The following is a 21,837-nucleotide window of genomic DNA, read 5'->3' as shown; positions in this document are numbered from 1 at the left end:
GAACCAGGGCGACGCTAACTTCTGTGTTGGCCTACAGAAAAACGTCATCTCCAGAGCACTCTATTGAACGGACAGATGACTCTAGGCGAGGTACTTTATCTGGATTTAGCATGTTATACGCAGTCAACTTTACACTAATAGTTCATTATGTGGTTATTCACTCTCTTGCCAAGAGTTACTGTAAAAGAGAAAATCAACATCAGTCTTCTCATCTAAAGGTGTATTCATACTTGTGTGTCAGCTCTATGCAGAGCCTATGCACGTGGCCTACGCAGTTGTGAGGATTTATACTTGCGCGGTGGTTTGTCGGCGTCACTCTACAATTACAGGTTCAAAACAACCACAGCGGTGGGGTTTCTCTGAAGTGTTGTAAAGTTTAGTTGATTCAAAACACACCCAAAACACACAATAAACATGGCTTAATAGAGACAGTTTCAATTACAAGTAAAATCGGCTTCACTATAACTTACAGGACTCACAGACAAAAAACTCTTTTGCTGGACAAATTTTCCCCACAAATACAACATTCAGTGAGATTCATACTCCTGTGTCGATTCGACGGCAGAAATTTAAGTTCACGTCCTGGTGACACAGACCTCCTGCCTATTTTTGTAACCATTTCCCTCAGTGGAAACAAAGCATTTATTTACTTTTATTTCCCATTTAAGAAACAAAAAATTGTGAAAACAATAAAGCTCCCACAAAATGGCATTTTAAGGCTTTGTGTTTGATTTAATCTGGCTTCATATGAGTAGAGGAAATCTCTGCTAGCTGCTATGCTAATTTATAGCCTTCAATGTAAAATGCCCTAGGCTTGTGCCAATAACGTTAGCATGTTGTATCTATTTGGAAAATGTGTTTAGTATGAGTCAATTGTTTTGTCAGTGAATGTTTTGAGTTATAATGGAGAGGGATTTTGTAACGCTACCTTTGTTAAATGTTGCTGTTGTTCCTGGCTTCATATGAGTAAAGAAAATCTCTTCTATCCGCTACGCTAATTTATACAATGTAAAATGCCATAGGCTTGTGCTAAAAACATTAACATGTTGTATTTGTGGGGAAAATATGTCCAGCAAAAGACAATCCTCAAGTCTCAAGAAAACAAATAAGTTTATTTCCCAAAATGTCGAACTACTGCTTTAAATACAAATCCATTAGTTCCATTGATTAAACATGTATATTTACTCAGATTTCCCTCCTCTTGTTGGAGATAAAGAGACAACTGATGGAGAGATTGAACAGTATTGTTTTCTAGCCCAAGGTTTACTTCTTTTCTATTGCAAAAACAGATCTAGGAAGGTCACAGTCTCACACACATGATTGCTTCTGACAAATCATTAGGAACAATTACTGTTTTCCTGAAGTACACTGATAAGTTAAGTCCTGATGAAAACGGGAACTGCGCATTGGTTCGACAGCCCATTGTTCCGACCATATTAAACTCATTGTTCCTAAGTCCGTTCCGAAATCATCATGATGCCCTGTGGTTAAGGTCTGGTTAGGTTTAGGCACAAAAAACACTTGGTTAGGGTCAGGAAAAGATCATGGTGTGGGTTAAAATGAAAAAGAAAGTGACAAACACATAAGCCGTGAGCCTGCTCCGCCTCAAGCCGGTGGCGGCGCACCATACGCCCGCCGCGAGCTGTTCAGCACCGCGGACAGTCGGACTAATGGGATGTCGAACCAATGGGCTGTCGAACCAATGACATGGACCCGATGAAAACAAAAACATGAAAAAAATCGTCCACTATTGGTTCCCATGACTGAATCAATACCACACATAAAGGAGTGATAAAGACAAGAATTTAGCGAATGCATTCTAAGCTCTCAGATAAGTGAGATGTGCTCTGCATGTACTTTTTGTCATTGACACTGTATTAGTTTACACCACAAATGAGCCATACCTTAGGAGACCTAAAACCTGATCCAAACTGTACAGTCAGCACAGACTGCTGACTCCGCTAATGTAGTTCATTAGGTCTGCAGGTGTTTAACAGCCTTTATTGTGTGAATGATGTTGTGTGTATTTTATTGTAGTCTATCTTGTGATTGTTTTTGACCAATGTAAAATGTCTTTGAGTATCTTGAAAAGCACTCTATATATAAAATGTATAAAAATGTGTTATTAGCTGTTGCCTGCACTGATCCTGTGCCCTCTCCTCTACAGAACATGGCCCTGCCCTCTGTGATGGTGTTGCCCCTGCTGATTATCGTAGCAGCGGGAGTGTACTACATCTACAATGAGGTCATGCAGTTCATGTCCAAGTCCTTGGTGCGGAACAAAGTGGTGGTGATCACTGATGCTGTGTCTGGGGTGGGAACTGGTAACCTTACTTTTATTACTAAGTTTGGTTTTCACTCTGTCTGTCAGCAAGATATATCAAAGGTGAATTCCATGAAATTTCCTAAGACTTCCTTTCCTTTCCTTAGAGGAACAATTATTCTGATCGGTCATGGCTAGATGGTAATCCTGGTTTGCGAGACTCTCATGAGCCACTTCAAAATATTACTGTCTGGCTGTTTAAGGGTTAAAGCCCTAAACACATACAGCGAGCAGCAGCAGACCCACCATCCGACACCAGCACACCATGAGGACAGAAACAGAGGGCTCAGCTGAGACAGAGCACCTGCCGCAGCAAGCAAACAGGCCATCTGCGGTCATTTTGACTTGACCAGTTGACGTCACTACAAGCCGATTGGCTGTTGAAACAGGTGACATACTTTACGTTCTAAAACCAGCCACTGGCGATTTGACCAGCTGAGTTGCAGGTGACACCATCAGCCAACTTGAGTCAAGCTCAGACCAGCCAGTTCACATCGCTACAATGTTTCTCTGCAAGGTTCTAAAATGGTTTTGTCTTGTTGTGAATCTTTAATCTGAACTGGGCTTTACGGTGTGATAACGCTGTGGTTAAGGTGTGGTTACATTTAGGCACAAAAGACACTTGGTTAGGGTTGGGGAACAGTGAAGATTTGGGTTAAAATAATGATTTGAAACATGGAACATGAAATCTCACAGTTCATGTGAAATTAGACTTACTTGTGCTTAATTGTGTGATTTGATGATTATGGTAGCCACAACCACGAACAGTAATGGAGACCACCTCAATTTAAAATATGTTGCTTTGAACTGCATTGCATTTATAGCAAATAGTACACTGCCTGTTTCAGACATGTCTGTTTGAAACGGCCGACTGCTTATTCTGCAGTGTTGTTGCTTGTAGCTTTCTTGAGAACCGCTCATACAAACAACTTCACTCTTGGCACTGTGCTACCTCGGGTCGTGAGCAATACACCTGGGCCCCAAACAGCTATAGATTTATCATGATGTTTAGATGTGAAAAATATTGAAATATGTTGCTATTCTAACTCACTGTACAGAGAAATGAGGCTAGGCTGCACAATATGTGAACAAAAAAAAATTCATATTGTGAGTATTTTGACATATTGTGATTTGAGTTTCAACTTTAGCTGGAATAATAATTTTCATTTTAACTGAAAAAAATAAAATTATGATTTTGGGATTTTTGCTGGGGTCTGTATCAAACAAACATGTTCTCTTACATCTGAAATGTTATTTATAGGCTGGCATCTCTGTGGCACCACGATGATTTATTTATTGTTGTGACACTTTGCTCTCTCAAAAATTTTCAGCTCCTGTGATTGGGATATTGCACTTGGCGATATTGCAATTTTGATAATATTTCGACTAATTGTAATATATAATGTATAAAATATATATATATATACATATATATATATATATATATACAGTACAGGCCAAAAGTTTGGACACACCTTCTCATTCAATGCGTTTTCTTTATTTTCATGACTATTTACATTGTAGATTCTCACTGAAGGCATCAAAACTATGAATGAACACATGTGGCGTTATGTACTTAACAAAAAAAGGTGAAATAACTGAAAACATGTTTTATATTCTAGCTTCTTCAAAATAGCCACCCTTTGCTCTGATTACTGCTTTGCACACTCTTGGCATTCTCTCAATGAGCTTCAAGAGGTAGTCACCTGAAATGGTTTTCCAACAGTCTTGAAGGAGTTCCCAGAGGTGTTTAGCACTTGTTGGCCCCTTTGCCTTCACTCTGCGGTCCAGCTCACCCCAAACCATCTCGATTGGGTTCAGGTCCGGTGACTGTGGAGGCCAGGTCATCTGCCGCAGCACTCCATCACTCTCCTTCTTGGTCAAATAGCCCTTACACAGCCTGGAGGTGTGTTTGGGGTCATTGTCCTGTTGAAAAATAAATGATCGTCCAACTAAACGCAAACCGGATGGGATGGCATGTCGCTGCAGGATGCTGTGGTAGCCATGCTGGTTCAGTGTGCCTTCAATTTTGAATAAATCCCCAACAGTGTCACCAGCAAAACACCCCCACACCATCACACCTCCTCCTCCATGCTTCACAGTGGGAACCAGGCATGTGGAATCCATCTGTTCACCTTTTCTGCGTCTCACAAAGACACGGCGGTTGGAACCAAAGATCTCAAATTTGGACTCATCAGACCAAAGCACAGATTTCCACTGGTCTAATGTCCATTCCTTGTGTTTCTTGGCCCAAACAAATCTCTTTTGCTTGTTGCCTCTCCTTAGCAGTGGTTTCCTAGCAGCTATTTGACCATGAAGGCCTGATTCGCGCAGTCTCCTCTTAACAGTTGTTCTAGAGATGGGTCTGCTGCTAGAACTCTGTGTGGCATTCATCTGGTCTCTGATCTGAGCTGCTGTTAACTTGCGATTTCTGAGGCTGGTGACTCGGATGAACTTATCCTCAGAAGCAGAGGTGACTCTTGGTCTTCCTTTCCTGGGTCGGTCCTCATGTGTGCCAGTTTCATTGTAGCGCTTGATGGTTTTTGCGACTCCACTTGGGGACACATTTAAAGTTTTTGCAATTTTCCGGACAGACTGACCTTCATTTCTTAAAGTAATGATGGCCACTGGTTTTTCTTTAGTTAGCTGATTGGTTCTTGCCATAATATGAATTTTAACAATTGTCCAATAAGGCTGTCGGCTGTGTATTAACCTGACTTCTGCACAACACAACTGGTGGTCCCAACCCCATTGATAAAGCAAGAAATTCCACTATTTAACCCTGATAAGGCACATCTGTGAAGTGGAAACCATTTAAACATGTTTTCAGTTATTTCACCTTTTTTTGTTAAGTACATAACTCCACATGTGTTCATTCATAGTTTTGATGCCTTCAGTGAGAATCTACAATGTAAATAGTCATGAAAATAAAGAAAACGCATTGAATGAGAAGGTGTGTCCAAACTTTTGGCCTGTACTGTACATATATATATATATATATATATATATATATATATATATATATGTACACACACACACACACACATATATATATATGTATATGTATGCTGCATTCTGGATCAGCTGGAGAGTCTTTAGAGATTTGCCTCAGTAACCTGATAGTAAGGAATTGCAGTAATCCAGGATATGCAAGATTATTGCAATATTACACAGGTGAAAGAACGCAGTCCTTTAAGTTTATTTTATATGGGAGTCAAAAGACAAATCTTACTTACAAATATTACTCTTATGATTGTGCCAGAGCAATGCCATCCAGGGAAACTATATCTTCAGATAGCGAGTATGTAATTAACATTCTAAGTTTCAATTAGTATGCAAAGAAAAACACACCCAAATTGTGCTTACTGGCGGTCAGAAAGACTGATGAAATATGCTATGAGAGACATGCTTGACTCTCTGCAGAGCCCTGAAGCCCTACCCCCATTGCTACACAGAGCCACAGAGCTTTACTTGTTTATTCGAAATTGAGTGTTGCGTGCCCAAATTGCACTAAATTTGACAATGCACATCCTTGGGTCCCCGTCAAGTGCGAAAGGACAGACAGAAAGATAGAGAGACAGATATTTCTTGCTTCATAGTTAGACTGTTTCACATTTTAGGAAATACACTTATTTTCTGTCTTGCTGAGAGTTAGAAGAGAGGACTGATACCATTCTAATATCTGTACACAAAATATGATGCTACTGCAAAGGGGCTGTTAGCTTATTGTACACGCAGAACGCTTACCTGGCTCTGTTCAGGTAGGTAGTCAGAAGGAGTCACTGTGCTGACAAGACTTCGGGAAGTAACTGCTTCCGCCCAAGTAGTTTAACACATAACCCTACATAATGAGATATATTAATAAGTGAGCTTCAGAGTTGCTGGTGGCCAGATTTCATATCTGCTGACGGAGCTAGGTATGCTGTTCCCACTGTTTTCAGTCTATATGTTGAGCTAAGATAACCAGCAGCTGGCTGTATCTTCATATTTAGTATAATAACTTTCTTATCTAACTCTTAACAAGAAAGGAAATGTGTGTATATCACAAAATGTCGAACTACTGAATGATAATAACTAATTAAATGAAGTGACAAAGTTACTTAACATTTTTTTTCTTTTTTCTGTTCAGAGTGTGCCAATCTCTTCCACAAGGGTGGTGCCAGACTGATCCTGTGTGGGACTAGCTGGGATAAGCTGGAGTCTCTGTATGACTCTCTGACAAATGACACTGACCACAGAGAGGTGAGGTAATTAATTTAATAAAATGGCACGATGCTGGCAGTAATGTTAGTATGAAGCATCATAAACATTCAATTCAGTTCAATTTTATTTATAAAGCCCAATATCACAAATCACAATTTGCCTCAGAGGGCTTTACAGCATACAACATCCCACTGTCCTTACCATGCCAGACTCTGAGTAAAGCCTTCCAAACTAAAACCATAAATCTCTTCTGTGGTGCGGAGTCATCTTTTTGGGAAACTTCCCAGCTAAGAAACAAAACTTTAGCTAAAGCTGCTTCAGTAAACACTTCTATGTTATGTCTAATAGTATATACTGAAAACGTTGGCAGTACAGTGACAGTTAAGGAGCAAAGACAATGACACTTTACTTAAAAAATTTGTGTCCCTTATTGTAGTTACCAGAGAACAAATTAAGAATGAACGATGAACTAACTGCTCATCTAATCTTTTTTTTTATTTAATTTTTTTTCATTGTGTAATGTGGTGATAACAGAACAACAAGAGGACAAGTGGACAAGAGTGGAGAGACATAAATGGTCAAGAGAGATTATATAAAGTAAGACAAAGACATACAACAGAAATCCAGACCAAAAAAAAGGAAAACAAAACAAACAAGGAACAAACAGATGCTTAAACTGATGGGTACACAGGCAACCAGGCAAAAACAGAGATCCAGCAAAACTGTGTATACAGATAGATGTGTATACAGGAGATGGCTTCCATTCATTCATTCCAGCCCATACTCTGTGCAGATGTTTTTGCACACTGTGCCAGTTAGTTTATTGATGATTGGTGTTTTTGTGCTGTCTTTCAGTCCAGCCTTTTCCAACCACTGGTAGGATTTCTTGATGTCGGCCACTTTTTCAATCTGTCAGTGGCACATGCTGTGCAGGGGCTTGTGCTTCCATGATGGTTCATCCTTCTCCTCTGCATTCTTGGGTTTTTGCTGTCTGAGATATTCACTTAGCAGCTCATCTTTGGGGGCTATCTTTCTGATGTATTCCTGGATCTTGGATGTTTCGCTCCAGACAGTGGCTCTGACGCCCACCAGTCCTTGTCCCCCCTTGCTGTGCTTAGTGTACAGTCTCAGGGTGCTGAATTTGGGATGAAACCCTCCATGCATTGTGAGAAGTTTCCTTGCCTTGATATCAGGGGCCTCTGTCTCCTCCTTCGGCCAGCTTATTATACCAGTGGGGTAGCTGATGACTGGCAGGGTGTATGTGTTGATGGCTCGGACCGGACCTTATTCTTTCTGTTCAGCTGATTTTTCAAGGACCTGCCTTACTCTGTGTAGGTATTTGGCTGTGGCTGACCTCCTTGCAGCCTCCTCATTGTTCCCATTTGCCTGCTGGACCCCAAGGTATTAGTAGCTGTCCTGAACATCTGCTATGATGCCTTATGGTAGTTCACCCCCCTCGGTTGTGATCATCTTCCCTCTCTTTGACACCATCCAACCACACTTATTTAGTCCAAATGACATTTCAATGTCATTGCTGTAGATCATGGTGAGGTGGATCACTGAGTTGATATCTTGCTCATTCCTGGCCTACAATGTCATCCATGTAGAGGAGGTGACTGATGGTTGCTCGGAACCGGTATCCATAGCCACTCTTTGTGATGAGTTGGCTGAGGGAGTTCAGGCCTATGCAGAACAGTAGCAGGGACAATGTATCACCTTGGTATATGCCGCACTTGATGGTAACTTGTGCAATTAGCTTTGAGTTGGCCTCCAGCGTCATTTTTCACAGCCCCATTGAGTTCTTGATGGAGGCTCTTCGTGATCTGTTGATCTTCTACATTTCCAAGCGTTACAGTTTCCATGTGTGTGACATTGAGTCATAGGCTTTCTTGTAGTCAATCCAGGCAGTGCACAGGTTGGTCTGACTGGTCTTGCAGTTTTGGTTGACTGCACTATCGATCAGTATTTATTCTCCTGGCTTCTTCTTCTCATGTGTATCTCACTATCTCTTTAATCTTTTTACTCCTGCAATTTGATAGTCTTTATTTTATTCCTGTATATTTTTTGTAAATGTTTTAAATTTTAGTACTACTCATTTTGTATATATTCTATATTCTAATGTCCACATACTGTTTGATTGCTTGCTGCTGTAACGTAGGAGTCCTCTCCCGTCTCCTGTCTCCCCTCTCGTCCTGTCCTTAGGCGGGTAGCCTGCGCTGTAAGCATTTGCTTGGCAGTCTCCAATGCCACAGGTATAGACAGTATGTTATACTTCCTAGGTATTCCTTTCTTCCCCACACCTTTCTGTAGCTCAGAGAGTTGACTAACCTCTCTCTGTGTCGACTTGATCTTGGCCTCCAGCCTCCTCCATGGAGGGTAGTGCTCTTTGTGGCTCATGGTGTTGATCTTGTTGTAACAAGTATGACTGAACCCCAATGTGGCACTCCAAAAGTCAGTGACAGTTGGTAATGACCTTCAATTAAACACAGGCAAAGAAGGCACTGTGCAGACACTGCCACAGGCAGACAGAAACCAGAGACACTGAGGCAGAACTCGTGGACAGGAGGGGACAGAAGGCTGGTGAGTTCATTGGGAAACAGACAATGTAGGCCAGTCAGAGGCAGGCAGGGTCAGTAACAGGAGATCAGGCAGGTAAGAAGTGTTGAAAAGTCTTGCACGTGGGCGAAGAACAATCTGGCAAGGAGAGTCTGTAAAGCATCAGACTTCATAGTAACAGGAGGTAATGATCCACAGGAGAGAGCAGTTGGCCTGACGAGGTGGGTGTGGCACACAGGCAGAAGCAGGAAATTTGTGGGCAGATGATAAACTGGCAGGTAGGTGTGGTGGCAAGGCGTGGTAAATGGAAAATTACTGAGTGAGCTGAGAGGATGGTATGTATTGCAGGTGAAAAGTGGCTACTGTGACAGTATCTCCCCGTCAAGGGACAGCTGTAGATGGCCAAAAAAGTCAATAACAAGGTCGGGCAGGTGTTGAGGTTTTGTTTTAACAGCTATTTGATTATTATTATGTGTGTGGATGAATATATGCATGTGTATGTGTGTGTACATGATCTTATCAAATTGAGTTAAAAGGTAATCAAGAGCACCAAAATCTAAGTGTAATTACTGTGTGTTGAGTTGTAGTATCAATATATAATCAATATATTACCACTGTGTCATCAATACATTACTACTGCATCATCAATATGTTATCACTGTGTGAATTTAAAAGAAAAAGCCAAGCAAGATCCGAATATAATAGTAGAATGAAGCCCCCATAGTAAAAGCAAGCCAGGAGAAGGAGGGAGCAGCTCCAAGCAGAGAGAGACTAGGCGCCTTGACAGGCTAATAGACACCATAGTACATGCACAGCCTGGGAAATACACACACCCCAAGGCCAGTCCCAGCACCAGCAACATACACACCAACTGAGACCTGGATATACATGAAGGGAAGATGGGAATGGAAGATATATAAGATAAGGGAAGACGAAAACTGCTGAGGTCGACACTTTTGAGAAAAACAACCCTCTCAACCAGTTTTAACTGGTTTGAGGGGGTTTCCAGGGGTCTTTCAGGGGTCAAGTGACGTAGAGATGATGTTGTGACAGTGAATTAAAAAAAATAAGAGTAGTTCTACACATATGATTTGTTAAAAACTTAAAAAAGTGAGCAAGAGAAGGAGAGAGAGACCGAGTATAAGGGTCAGTACCCAAGCCTTTGGGATTCAGTTCTTCGTCTGGACCACCAACTCAAATGGGTTTATTTGGATTTCATCTCTGAACAAAGAATAAACCTCCTTGCATTGGACTTCTGATCAGCCTCCTGATTGTTCTTCAGAGTGCTCTGAACTTTCTTTGGTCTTATTGGAAGCAATTTTTACTGAATATAGATCCACACCACAGACTATTTTAGACTGTTAGTCGAAAAAGGAGAGGAGGGAGGCGTGTCCGTAGGCAGAGAGAGAAGAGGAAAGGCCAGAGTCTGGAACTGAGTTTTTGAATGTTGGAATTATGACAGGGAAAGGTAGAGAGTTGGCTGACAGAGAAGGAAGGTGGATATTTTGTGTGTTCAGGAGACCAGGTGGAAGGGTAGCAAGGCTAGAAGCTTAGGAGCAGGGTTCAAGCTGTTTTATCATGGTGTGGATGGGAAGAGAAATGGAGTAGGAGTTATCCTGATGGAGGGGTTTGTTAGGAATGTTCTGGAGGTGAAAAGAGTGTCAGATAGGGTGATGAGTCTGAAGCTAGAAATTGAAGGTGTGATGTTCAATGTTGTTAGTGGTTATGCCCCACAGGTAGGATGTGAGTTAGAAAAGAAGGAGAAATAATGGAGTGAGTTAGATGAAGTGATGCAGAATATCCCTAGAGGTGAGAGAGTGGTGATTGATGCAGACTTCAATGGACATGTCGGACAGGGAACTGCGGGGATAAGGAAGTGATGGGCAGGTTTGGTATCCAGGATAGGAACGCAGAAGGACAGATGGTGGTGGACTTTGCAAAAAGGATGGAAATGGCTGTAGTGAATACTTTCTTCCAGAAGAGGCAGGAACATAGGGTGACTTATAAGAGTGGAGGTAGGAGCACACAGGTGGACTACATCTTGCATAGACAATGTAATCTGAAGGAGATCAGTGACTGCAAAGTCGTGGTAGGGGAGCGTGTAGACAGACAGAATAGGATTGTGGTGTGTAGGATGACTCTGGTGGTGAGAAAGATGAAGAGGATAAAGGCAGAGCAGAGGACGGAGTGGTGGAAGCTGAAAAAGGAAGAGGGTTGTGTGGTTTTCAGGGAGGAGTTGAGACAGGCTCTGGGTGGCCAGGAGGTGCTCCCAATTGACTGGACAACTACAGCTAATTTTATCAGAGAGACAGGTAGGAGAGTACTTGGTGTGTCATCTGGAAGGAAAGGAGATAAGGAGACCTGGTGATGGAATGAGGAAGTGCAGGAGTGTAATCAGAGATAGAGGTTCACTAAGAAGAAGTGGGACACTGAGAGGACTGAAGAGAGTAGACAGGAGTACAGGGAGATTCAGTGTAAGGTGAAGGTAGAGGTGGCAAAGGCCAAACAAAGGTATACGATGACTTGCATTATAGTAAGGAAGGAAAGACTGATTTATACAAGTTGCCGAGGCAGAGAGATAGAGATGGGAAGGACGTGCAGCAGGTTAGGGTGACTAAGGATAGAGATGGGAATGTATTGACAGGTGCCACAAGTGTGATGGGAAGATGGAAAGAGTACTTGAAGAGTTGATGAATGAGGAAAATGAGAGAGAACAAAGAGTAGAAGAGGTGACCATTGTGGAGCAGGAAGTAGCAAAGATTAGTAAGGATGTAGTGAGGAGGGCATTGAAGAGGATGAAGAGTGGAAAGGCAGTTGGTCCTGATGATATACCTGTGAAGGTATGGAAGTGTCTAGGAGAGATGGCGTAGAGTTTTTGACTAGGTTTTTCAGCAAGGTCTTAGAGAGTGAGAGGATGCCTGAGGAATGGAGAAGTGTGTTGGTGCCGATTTTTAAGAACAAGTGAGACGTGCAGAGTTATGAGGGGCCATACAAGCCATAATTCATTCTGGCCCTCTCACACACATACATTCTCCTTACACATACAGTACAGGCCAAAAGTTTGGACACACCTTCTCATTCAATGCGTTTTCTTTATTTTCATGACTATTTACATTGTAGATTCTCACTGAAGGCATCAAAACTATGAATGAACACATGTGGAGTTGTGTACTTAACAAAAAAAGGTGAAATAACTGAAAACATGTTTTATATTCTAGTTTCTTCAAAATAGCCACCCTTTGCTCTGATTACTGCTTTGCACACTCTTGGCATTCTCTCCATGAGCTTCAAGAGGTAGTCACCTGAAATGGTTTCCCAACAGTCTTGAAGGAGTTCCCAGAGGTGTTTAGCACTTGTTGGTCCCTTTGCCTTCACTCTGCGGTCCAGCTCACCCCAAACCATCTCGACTGGGTTCAGGTCCGGTCACTGTGGAGGGCAGGTCATCTGCCGCAGCACTCCATCACTCTCCTTCTTGGTCAAATAGCCCTTACACAGCCTGGAGGTGTGTTTGGGGTCATTGTCCTGTTGAAAAATAAATGATCGTCCAACTAAACGCAAACCGGATGGGATGGCATGTCGCTGCAGGATGCTGTGGTAGCCATGCTGGTTCAGTGTGCCTTCAATTTTGAATAAATCCCCAACAGTGTCACCAGCAAAACACCCCCACACCATCACACCTCCTCCTCCATGCTTCACAGTGGGAACCAGGCATGTGGAATCCATCCGTTCACCTTTTCTGCGTCTCACAAAGACACGGCGGTTGGAACCAAAGATCTCAAATTTGGACTCATCAGACCAAAGCACAGATTTCCACTGGTCTAATGTCCATTCCTTGTGTTTCTTGGCCCAAACAAATCTCTTCTGCTTGTTGCCTCTCCTTAGCAGTGGTTTCCTAGCAGCTATTTGATCATGAAGGCCTGATTCGCGCAGTCTCCTCTTAACAGTTGTTCTAGAGATGGGTCTGCTGCTAGAACTCTGTGTGGCATTCATCTGGTCTCTGATCTGAGCTGCTGTTAACTTGCGATTTCTGAGGCTGGTGACTCGGATGAACTTATCCTCAGAAGCAGAGGTGACTCTTGGTCTTCCTTTCCTGGGTCGGTCCTCATGTGTGCCAGTTTGGTTGTAGCGCTTGATGGTTTTTGCGACTGCACTTGGGGACACATTTAAAGTTTTTGCAATTTTCCGGACTGACTGACCTTCATTTCTTAAAGTAATGATGGCCACTCGTTTTTCTTTAGTTAGCTGATTGGTTCTTGCCATAATATGAATTTTAACAGTTGTCCAATAGGGCTGTCGGCTGTGTATTAACCTGACTTCTGCACAACACAACTGATGGTCCCAACCCCATTGATAAAGCAAGAAATTCCACTAATTAACCCTGATAAGGCACACCTGTGAAGTGGAAACCATTTCAGGTGACTACCTCTTGAAGCTCATTGAGAGAATGCCAAGAGTGTGCAAAGCAGTAATCAGAGCAAAGGGTGGCTATTTTGAAGAAACTAGAATATAAAACATGTTTTCAGTTATTTCACCTTTTTTTGTTAAGTACATAACTCCACATGTGTTCATTCATAGTTTTTATGCCTTCAGTGAGAATCTACAATGTAAATAGTCATGAAAATAAAGAAAATGCATTGAATGAGAAGGTGTGTCCAAACTTTTGGCCTGTACAGTACATATATTTTCTCTCTCACACACATATATTCTCCTTACACATACATATATTTTCTCTCTCTCACACATACATTCTCCTTTCACATACATATATTTTCTCTCACACACACATACATTCTCCTTACACATACATATATTTTCTCTCTCTCTCTCACACACACACACACACACATTCTCCTTACACATACATATATTTACATAGACGGAAATACTTTTTCCCTCAGGAAGGTTCCTAGCTGAGTGAAATGACCCGGAAGTATTTTAGTGGCCGCCATGATGAGAGCTGTTCAAATTCTCTAAACACTAAGGAAAGGAGGTTCAATGCTTCCTTTCAGATCTCCTTTAGCATAGGATACATCGGACCTTCCTAAGCGATAGGAAAGGAGATAATTCCATTGCACAAGTCATTGCGGCGGCAATATTTACGCACCATTCACAAACTCAAATGATTAGGAAAGAAAAAGATCAACATGACCGAGAAAGGAAGGAGATCACCATCTAAGTTACCGCTGTTTATGAAGCATTATACATCTCATGCCATAACTTGTTCATATATATTTTTTCAACTTTCAACATTATGTTAAACTTAGATGTGAACTATGAACGTTTCACTACTATTGGTGTACCCTCCATCCACAGCTTGTTTAACTTGTTTTATAACAGGATAAACAAATTTACAATGCATCATTTTAATTTTCCGATTTTCGTGTGTATGAGAAAAAACGGAAATCCACATGCTTTTCCCATTTTCGTCTTCAAATGGCTAATTGATATAGAAATTAAACCAAAACCAGAAACCTACTTGTTTTTCGCCTTTATTGTATCTATATTATCTGCCCCTACTGCATCTCAAAACATTGGCATCAGCTATGCATATGGCCTAAATACATAGATAGATAGATAGATAGATAGATAGATTCAAGAGTATTATCTAGACCTGCTCTATGTGTAAAGTGCCCTGAGATGACTTTTGTTGTGATTTGGCACTATATAAATAAAATTGAATCTAAAAAAATAGATAGACAATCAATGAAGTAACGTTGCTGTGCCTCGTGCGTAAATGCGCATATACTTGGCGTATCCGGAGATTTAAATAATCAGTGAAGTTACTGCTTCCCACTTTTTATTCCCCTGTACAGTGTTTCCCTGCAGAGCTACAGTGGAAGGATCATAACAAAAAATACAAAAGACTATAAAGTTAAAAGATATCTGCCTGAGGTTATTAAATACCTGCAGTGAGCACCCCACCCCACCCCACCCCCCAGCCCACAGCAGAAACAATAAGCGTGTTTCCCCATAAAGAGAGACGCTGTGCACATTTACGCACGAGGCACAGCAGCGCCCTTATTATTATTATTTATTATTTATCTGTCTATCTATGCAATAGGGGCACATAATATTGATTTAACAATAAAGGCCAAACTCAAGTTAATTACTGGTTGTGGTCTCATTTCTACTCCAATTGCCCATTTGAATAAGAAAATGGAAAAAGCACGTGGATTTCCATTATTTCTTTTACACGGAAAAACAAAATAATGCATTTAATATTTGTTTATCCTGTTATAAAACAAACAAGTTGAACACAGCTGTGGACGGAGGGGACACGCACCGTAACATATGCTCAGTTTGCATCAGTCATTTATTCATTTGAGCGTTGTTGTATTGCCAGTCTTTAGTAATATCATTAATTAATTTCACTATTTGGGATTCAGATGGGTGAGTGTGAGCAAACATTTTCAATGTGACAATTTCGTTTCAGTTTGTGGCTGGTAGCCTATATTCCTTTTTTTAGTAGTAGTAGTAGTTTTGTAGTCCATCTTCAGAACATTGTAGTTTCACCACAGCAGACCCACGGCAATAACATCCTTCTCAGCCAATCACAGCGCGATTAATTCTTGTTCTTTGTTTGTTTTTATGGTGCGTTGCAACCATTGCTCATTAGGTGAATACCGCCATCTACTGTACCGGAGTATGTAGACGATAAATGGACTGCCTTCCGTTTCCACTATACTCCTATCGTTTCCACTATACTCTCACTCACACATGCATACATTCTTCTCTTACATAGCCTATATATATTTCAACATACATACATTTTCCTTTTACATACATTTATTACTTATATTATTAAATGTATACATGATTGCATGTGCATGAGAGCAAAGTGTATGAATGTGTGCATAAAATATATGAATATGAGAGAAAAATGTATCAGTGTGTGTGTTCAAATATATAAATATGAGAGTGAAAATATATGAATGTGTGAGTGAATATGTATAAATATGAGAGTGAAAATATATGTATGTGTATGGAGAATGTATGTGTGTGAGAGTGAAAATATATGAATGTGTGAATGAAAATGTATAAATATGAGAGTGAAAATATATGTGTGTAAGGAGAATGTATGTGTGTGAGAGGGTGAGAATGAAATATGTCTTGTACGGCCCGTCATACAGAGTTGTGGCAGCTACAGAGGGATAAAGTTGATGAGCCATACAATGAAGCTATGGGAAAGAGTAGTGGAAGCAGAAGTGAGCATCTGTGAGCAGCAGTATGGTTTCATGCCAAGAAAAAGTACTACAGATTAGGGCTGCACGATATTGCAATATACAGTACAGGCCAAAAGTTTGGACACACCTTCTCATTCAATGCGTTTTCTTTATTTTCATGACTATTTACATTGTAGATTCTCACTGAAGGCATCAAAACTGTGAATGAACACATGTGGAGTTATGTACTTAACAAAAAAAGGTGAAATAACTGAAAACATATTTTATATTCTAGTTTCTTCAAAATAGCCACCCTTTGCTCTGATTACTGCTTTGCACACTCTTGGCATTCTCTCGATGAGCTTCAAGAGGTAGTCACCTGAAATGGTTTCCCAACAGTCTTGAAGGAGTTCCCAGAGGTGTTTAGCACTTGTTGGCCCCTTTGCCTTCACTCTGCGGTCCAGCTCAACCCAAACCATCTCGATTGGGTTCAGGTCCGGTGACTGTGGAGGCCAGGTCATCTGCCGCAGCACTCCATCACTCTCCTTCTTGGTCAAATAGCCCTTACACAGCCTGGAGGTGTGTTTGGGGTCATTGTCCTGTTGAAAAATAAATGATCGTCCAACTAAACGCAAACCGGATGGGATGGCATGTCGCTGCAGGATGCTGTGGTAGCCATGCTGGTTCAGTGTGCCTTCAATTTTGAATAAATCCCCAACAGTGTCACCAGCAAAACACCCCCACACCATCACACCTCCTCCTCCATGCTTCACAGTGGGAACCAGGCATGTGGAATCCATCCGTTCACCTTTTCTGCGTCTCACAAAGACACGGCGGTTGGAACCAAAGATCTCAAATTTGGACTCATCAGACCAAAGCACAGATTTCCACTGGTCTAATGTCCATTCCTTGTGTTTCTTGGCCCAAACAAATCTCTTCTGCTTGTTGCCTCTCCTTAGCAGTGGTTTCCTAGCAGCTATTTGACCATGAAGGCCCGATTCGCGCAGTCTCCTCTTAACAGTTGTTCTAGAGATGGGTCTGCTGCTAGAACTCTGTGTGGCATTCATCTGGTCTCTGATCTGAGCTGCTGTTAACTTGCGATTTCTGAGGCTGGTGACTCGGATGAACTTATCCTCAGAAGCACAGGTGACTCTTGGTCTTCCTTTCCTGGGTCAGTCCTCATGTGCGCCAGTTTGGTTGTAGCGCTTGATGGTTTTTGCGACTCCACTTGGGGACACATTTAAAGTTTTTGCAATTTTCCGGACTGACTGACCTTCATTTCTTAAAGTAATGATGGCCACTCGTTTTTCTTTAGTTAGCTGATTGGTTCTTGCCATAATATGAATTTTAACAGTTGTCCAATAGGGTTGTCGGCTGTGTATTAACCTGACTTCTGCACAACACAACTGATGGTCCCAACCCCATTGATAAAGCAAGAAATTCCACTAATTAACCCTGATAAGGCACACCTGTGAAGTGGAAACCATTTCAGGTGACTACCTCTTGAAGCTCATGGAGAGAATGCCAAGAGTGTGCAAAGCAGTAATCAGAGCAAAGGGTGGCTATTTTGAAGAAACTAGAATATAAAACATGTTTTCAGTTATTTCACCTTTTTTTGTTAAGTACATAACTCCACATGTGTTCATTCATAGTTTTGATGCCTTCAGTGAGAATCTACAATGTAAATAGTCATGAAAATAAAGAAAACGCATTGAATGAGAAGGTGTGTCCAAACTTTTGGCCTGTACTGTATATTGCGATATTAAAAAAATACAAGAATTTTCACCAGATGCCTTGAATAGCTCTATTTGGAAAGAATTAGATTGACTCACCATGACACCATTGTATTCATATAATACCCTTCTATTAATCCAGGCTAAGGTCAATGATCTGACATGTCATACTCAAGTTTTCCCCCTACCATTATATTAGGTTGCTTTTTGCTTTTCTGAAGCAAAACAAAAGTTTACACGTTCTAAAAAAACAGAAATCGCATGTCCTGCGATGTGACTATTGCACATGCGCCCATCGCGATGGTGATGTTTAAACAATATATCATGCAGCCCTACTACAGATGCAGTATTTGCTTTGAGGATGTTGATGGAGAAGTACAGAGAAGGTTAGAGGGAACTGCATTGTGTCTTTGTAGATCTAGAGAAAGCATATGACAGGGTGCTGAGAGAGGAGCTGTATGAGGAAGTCTGGAGTGGCAGAGAAGTGCAGGACATGTATGAGAGCTGTCAGACAGTGGTGAGGTGTGCTGTAGGTGTGACAGGAGTTTAAGGTGGAAGTGGGACTGCATCAATGATCAGCTCTGAGCCCCTTCTTGTTTGCTATGGTGATGGACAGGTTGACAGATGATGATAGACAGGAATCTCCATGGACTATGATGTTTGCAGAAGACACTGATCTGTAATGAGAGCAGGGATCAGGTGGAGGAAAATCTAGAGAGGTGGGGGTATGCCCTGGAAAGGAGAGGGATGAAGGTTAGTTGTAGCAAGACAGAATACATGTCTGTGAATGAAAAGGACCTAAGTGGAACGGTGAGGTTACAGAGAGTAGAAATGAAGAAGGTGGAGGATTTTAAGTTGTCCAGAGCAATGGAGAGTGTGGAAAAGAGGTGAAGAAACGTGTGCAAGCTGGTTGGAACGGGTGGAGAAAAGTGTCAGGTGTGATGTGTGATAGAAGAGTACCAGCAAGATTAAAAGGAAAGGTGTACAAGACGGTGGTGAGACCAGCGATGTTGTTTGGTTTAGAGACAGTGGCACTGAGGGAAAGACAGGAGGCAGAACTGGAGGTAGCAGAGATGAAGATGTTGAGGTTCTCTTTGGGAGTGACGAGGATGGATAGGATCAAGAATGAGTACATCAGAGGGACAGCTAATATTAGATGTTTTGGAGATAAAGTCAGAGAGGCCAGAGTGAGATGGTTTGGACATGTTCAGAGGAGGGATAGTGAATATATCGGTAGAAGGATGCTGAGGTTGGAACTGCCAGGCAAGAGGTCTAGAGGAAGACCCAAGAAGAGATTTATGGATGTAGTGAAAGAAGACATGAAGTTAGTTGGTGTGAAAGAAGAGGATGCAGAGGATAGGGTTAGATGGAGGCATAAGATTCGTTGTAGTGACCCCTAAAGGGAACAGCTGAAAGAAGACGTAAGACCACAGACTATTTTTTGGTTCGAGGGCAACAAATTAATCCACAACAGAGGTCTGGGGGAGGGCTAGTATTCCTCGGATACATTTCCAAGTCCATGTCATGAGTTGGATGGGTGGCGCGGATCTGGAGGAGGGAATCTCGCTCAAATGTTGGTCTCGGAACTGAACAACGGTGGAGCAGGGGACCTCTGGCAGATGGCCCTGGGGGCTGGACAGGGGCGGAGCAGAGAACCTTGGGTAGACAGCCTGAGGGCCGGAGAGCAGAGCCACCCAGGAAGATGACCAGAATGCTGGAGCAATCTGGAGGGTGACCAGGATGCAGAGCAGATGGGCGGAACAGATCTTGGTGGTAGCTGGGAGGCCGACTAGTGGGCTGAGCAGACAGGTGGAGCAGAGCTGGAGGGCGGCCAGCAAGCTGACCAGACAGGTGAAGCAGATCTGGAGGACGGGCAAGAGGCCAACTAGCTGGACAGAGCACCTCTGAGGGCTGACCAGGAAGCTGACCAGATGGGTGGAGCAGATCTAAAGGGTGGCCAGGAGGTTGACCAGACGGTTGGAACAGATCTGGAGAGTGGTCAAGGGGTTGACCAGATGGACAGAGCAGATCTGGAGGGCAGCCAGGTTGAACAGATGAGTGGAACAGATATAGAGGGTGGCTTAGGGGTCAACCAGAGGGACAGAGCAGATCTGGAAGGCGACCAGCAGGTTGGCCAGACAAGCTAAGCAGATCTGGAGGACAGTCAGAGGGATGACCCAGTGAGACTGAGGTGGAGACTGGCATCAGCACAACAAGGCAGGAGTTCAGAAAAATCAGGGAACTGGTAAATTGCAGCAGCTGGGTAGGGAAAAGAGCTTGAGGCTGCTGCAGCTACCTTAAGTCCCTGTCCCTGCTGGGCTAAAATAAAAAATAGATGTTTTTTTTTAGTCACATAGCTGACCTACGCACATCACAAAATGCAGAAACAGTATTAAAAAAAAAGAGTTATCAATGCTATCGATGCACAGAAACAGAACAAGTGGCAATAACAGTAACCAATAACATACTCTATCTTTAATATACACGGCAAACTAAACAGTTAGACAACATACAGACAGCTTTCGTTTTAGCTTGCTTTTAACAATTCACTATTAGCCAGAGTGACACCAAGATTGAAAAGTGGTTGATGATATGCCACTCATGCTCCAGTGACACATGCTGATCCCTCAGCAGCATAAACCCTGTAGAAGTATGCCGCTTGTGTTCCACCAGCAAACAGCAGGTGCTGTTCATGGGGTGGTTCTGTCATACCAATTACTATCATTGTCATGTGATATAATCTGTGGTATAACCTTTTTGTAGTGCCTTACCACTCCTGATCCAGTGGCATATGCTGTTTTCTAGCAACCTATCACTCTTGATCCAGTGTCTTGCACCATTTTGTAGTGACTTACCTCTCCTGATTCAGTGGCTTACGCTGAGTGAACAGTATATGTCACCTGATCAGCAGCGATATGTTGGTACAAAAAATTTGGGACAGTCCCCAAATCCAAGCAGTTGTCCTGAATCCCAAATCCTGCCCTATTTGTCCCGAAAATTACACTAGAGCAGAGTCTGAAGTAGTTATTGCCTGATAAAACATTAAAAACTGATCATGGTGGTTGAGTTGTCCCGCAGCTCCCGCCAGCTGCACATTGGCTGCACATTGGCTGCAGCAGTTACATGAATTATGGGCGTTGTAGTTTTTATATTGTGTACAGCAGTGGCGCAAATTGATAATCAAATAATTTTCATTCGTTTGTTGTTGACAACATGGAGTCTGGTGACACAGGACCTGATGAAAAGGCAGCTAAAAAGCGCAAACGTCTCTGCAGGTACCGGGAGAGTGGTGAGGGAAATACCCCCGGCTTACTGCAGCCTTACGAGATACAAACAAAGCGTTTTGCAAAGTTTGTCGTAAGAATTTGGCATTTCGCATGGAGGGGAGTCGGACGTCAGGCTACATGCTAGCAGCAAACAACATATCAGTAACAGCACAACTGTACAGAGCAACACGTTGGTCTCATCCTTCTTTAAACGGGAGGTTGACTCCATGTACAGTAAAATAGCTGCTGCTGAACTGACCTCCGTGTTTCACTGTGTGACCCACCAGCAGTCATACAGATCGCTTGACTGTGCTATGAAGTTAACACCAAAACTGTACACTGATTCCACTATAGCTAAACACATCAGCTGTGGTCGCACAAAATCAGAAACACTTTTCACAAATATACTGGCACCCCTCGCATCTGACTTCACCCAGAGCCTTGAGTCAGAAGACATGTACTTTTCCATTGCAACTGATGCCTCTAATAAAGGCAATGTGAAAACATTCCCCCTCTCTGTAAGATTCTGGACCCCCGAGCAAGGCATCCAAAACAGGGTTCTGGATTTCTTTGAACAGGCAGCTGAGGACTCA

General features: G+C 42.3%; 1 protein-coding gene across 2 annotated transcripts in view; it reads left to right on the top strand.

Annotated features, from left to right (window-relative positions):
- dhrs7cb (dehydrogenase/reductase (SDR family) member 7Cb) overlaps positions 1–21,837 on the top strand; it is a 107,425-nt gene that overhangs the window by 1,561 nt on the left and 84,027 nt on the right. The window contains exons 2-4 of one of the 2 annotated variants that reach the window (XM_033611537.2): positions 2,168–2,324; positions 6,453–6,565; positions 7,061–7,123. In XM_033611537.2, the coding sequence (XP_033467428.2) occupies positions 2,171–2,324; positions 6,453–6,565; positions 7,061–7,123 (330 nt within the window). In that variant the 5' untranslated portion in view covers positions 2,168–2,170. The remainder of the gene's footprint in view (positions 1–2,167; positions 2,325–6,452; positions 6,566–7,060; positions 7,124–21,837) is intronic. The other variant, XM_033611539.2, reaches the window with a different exon arrangement.

Source organism: Epinephelus lanceolatus, chromosome 21 (assembly GCF_041903045.1).
Source record: "Epinephelus lanceolatus isolate andai-2023 chromosome 21, ASM4190304v1, whole genome shotgun sequence".
NCBI classification, from domain to species: Eukaryota; Metazoa; Chordata; class Actinopteri; order Perciformes; family Serranidae; genus Epinephelus; species Epinephelus lanceolatus.
Note: the sequence above shows the minus strand (reverse complement) of the source record. Positions and strands in the feature narration are given on the sequence as shown.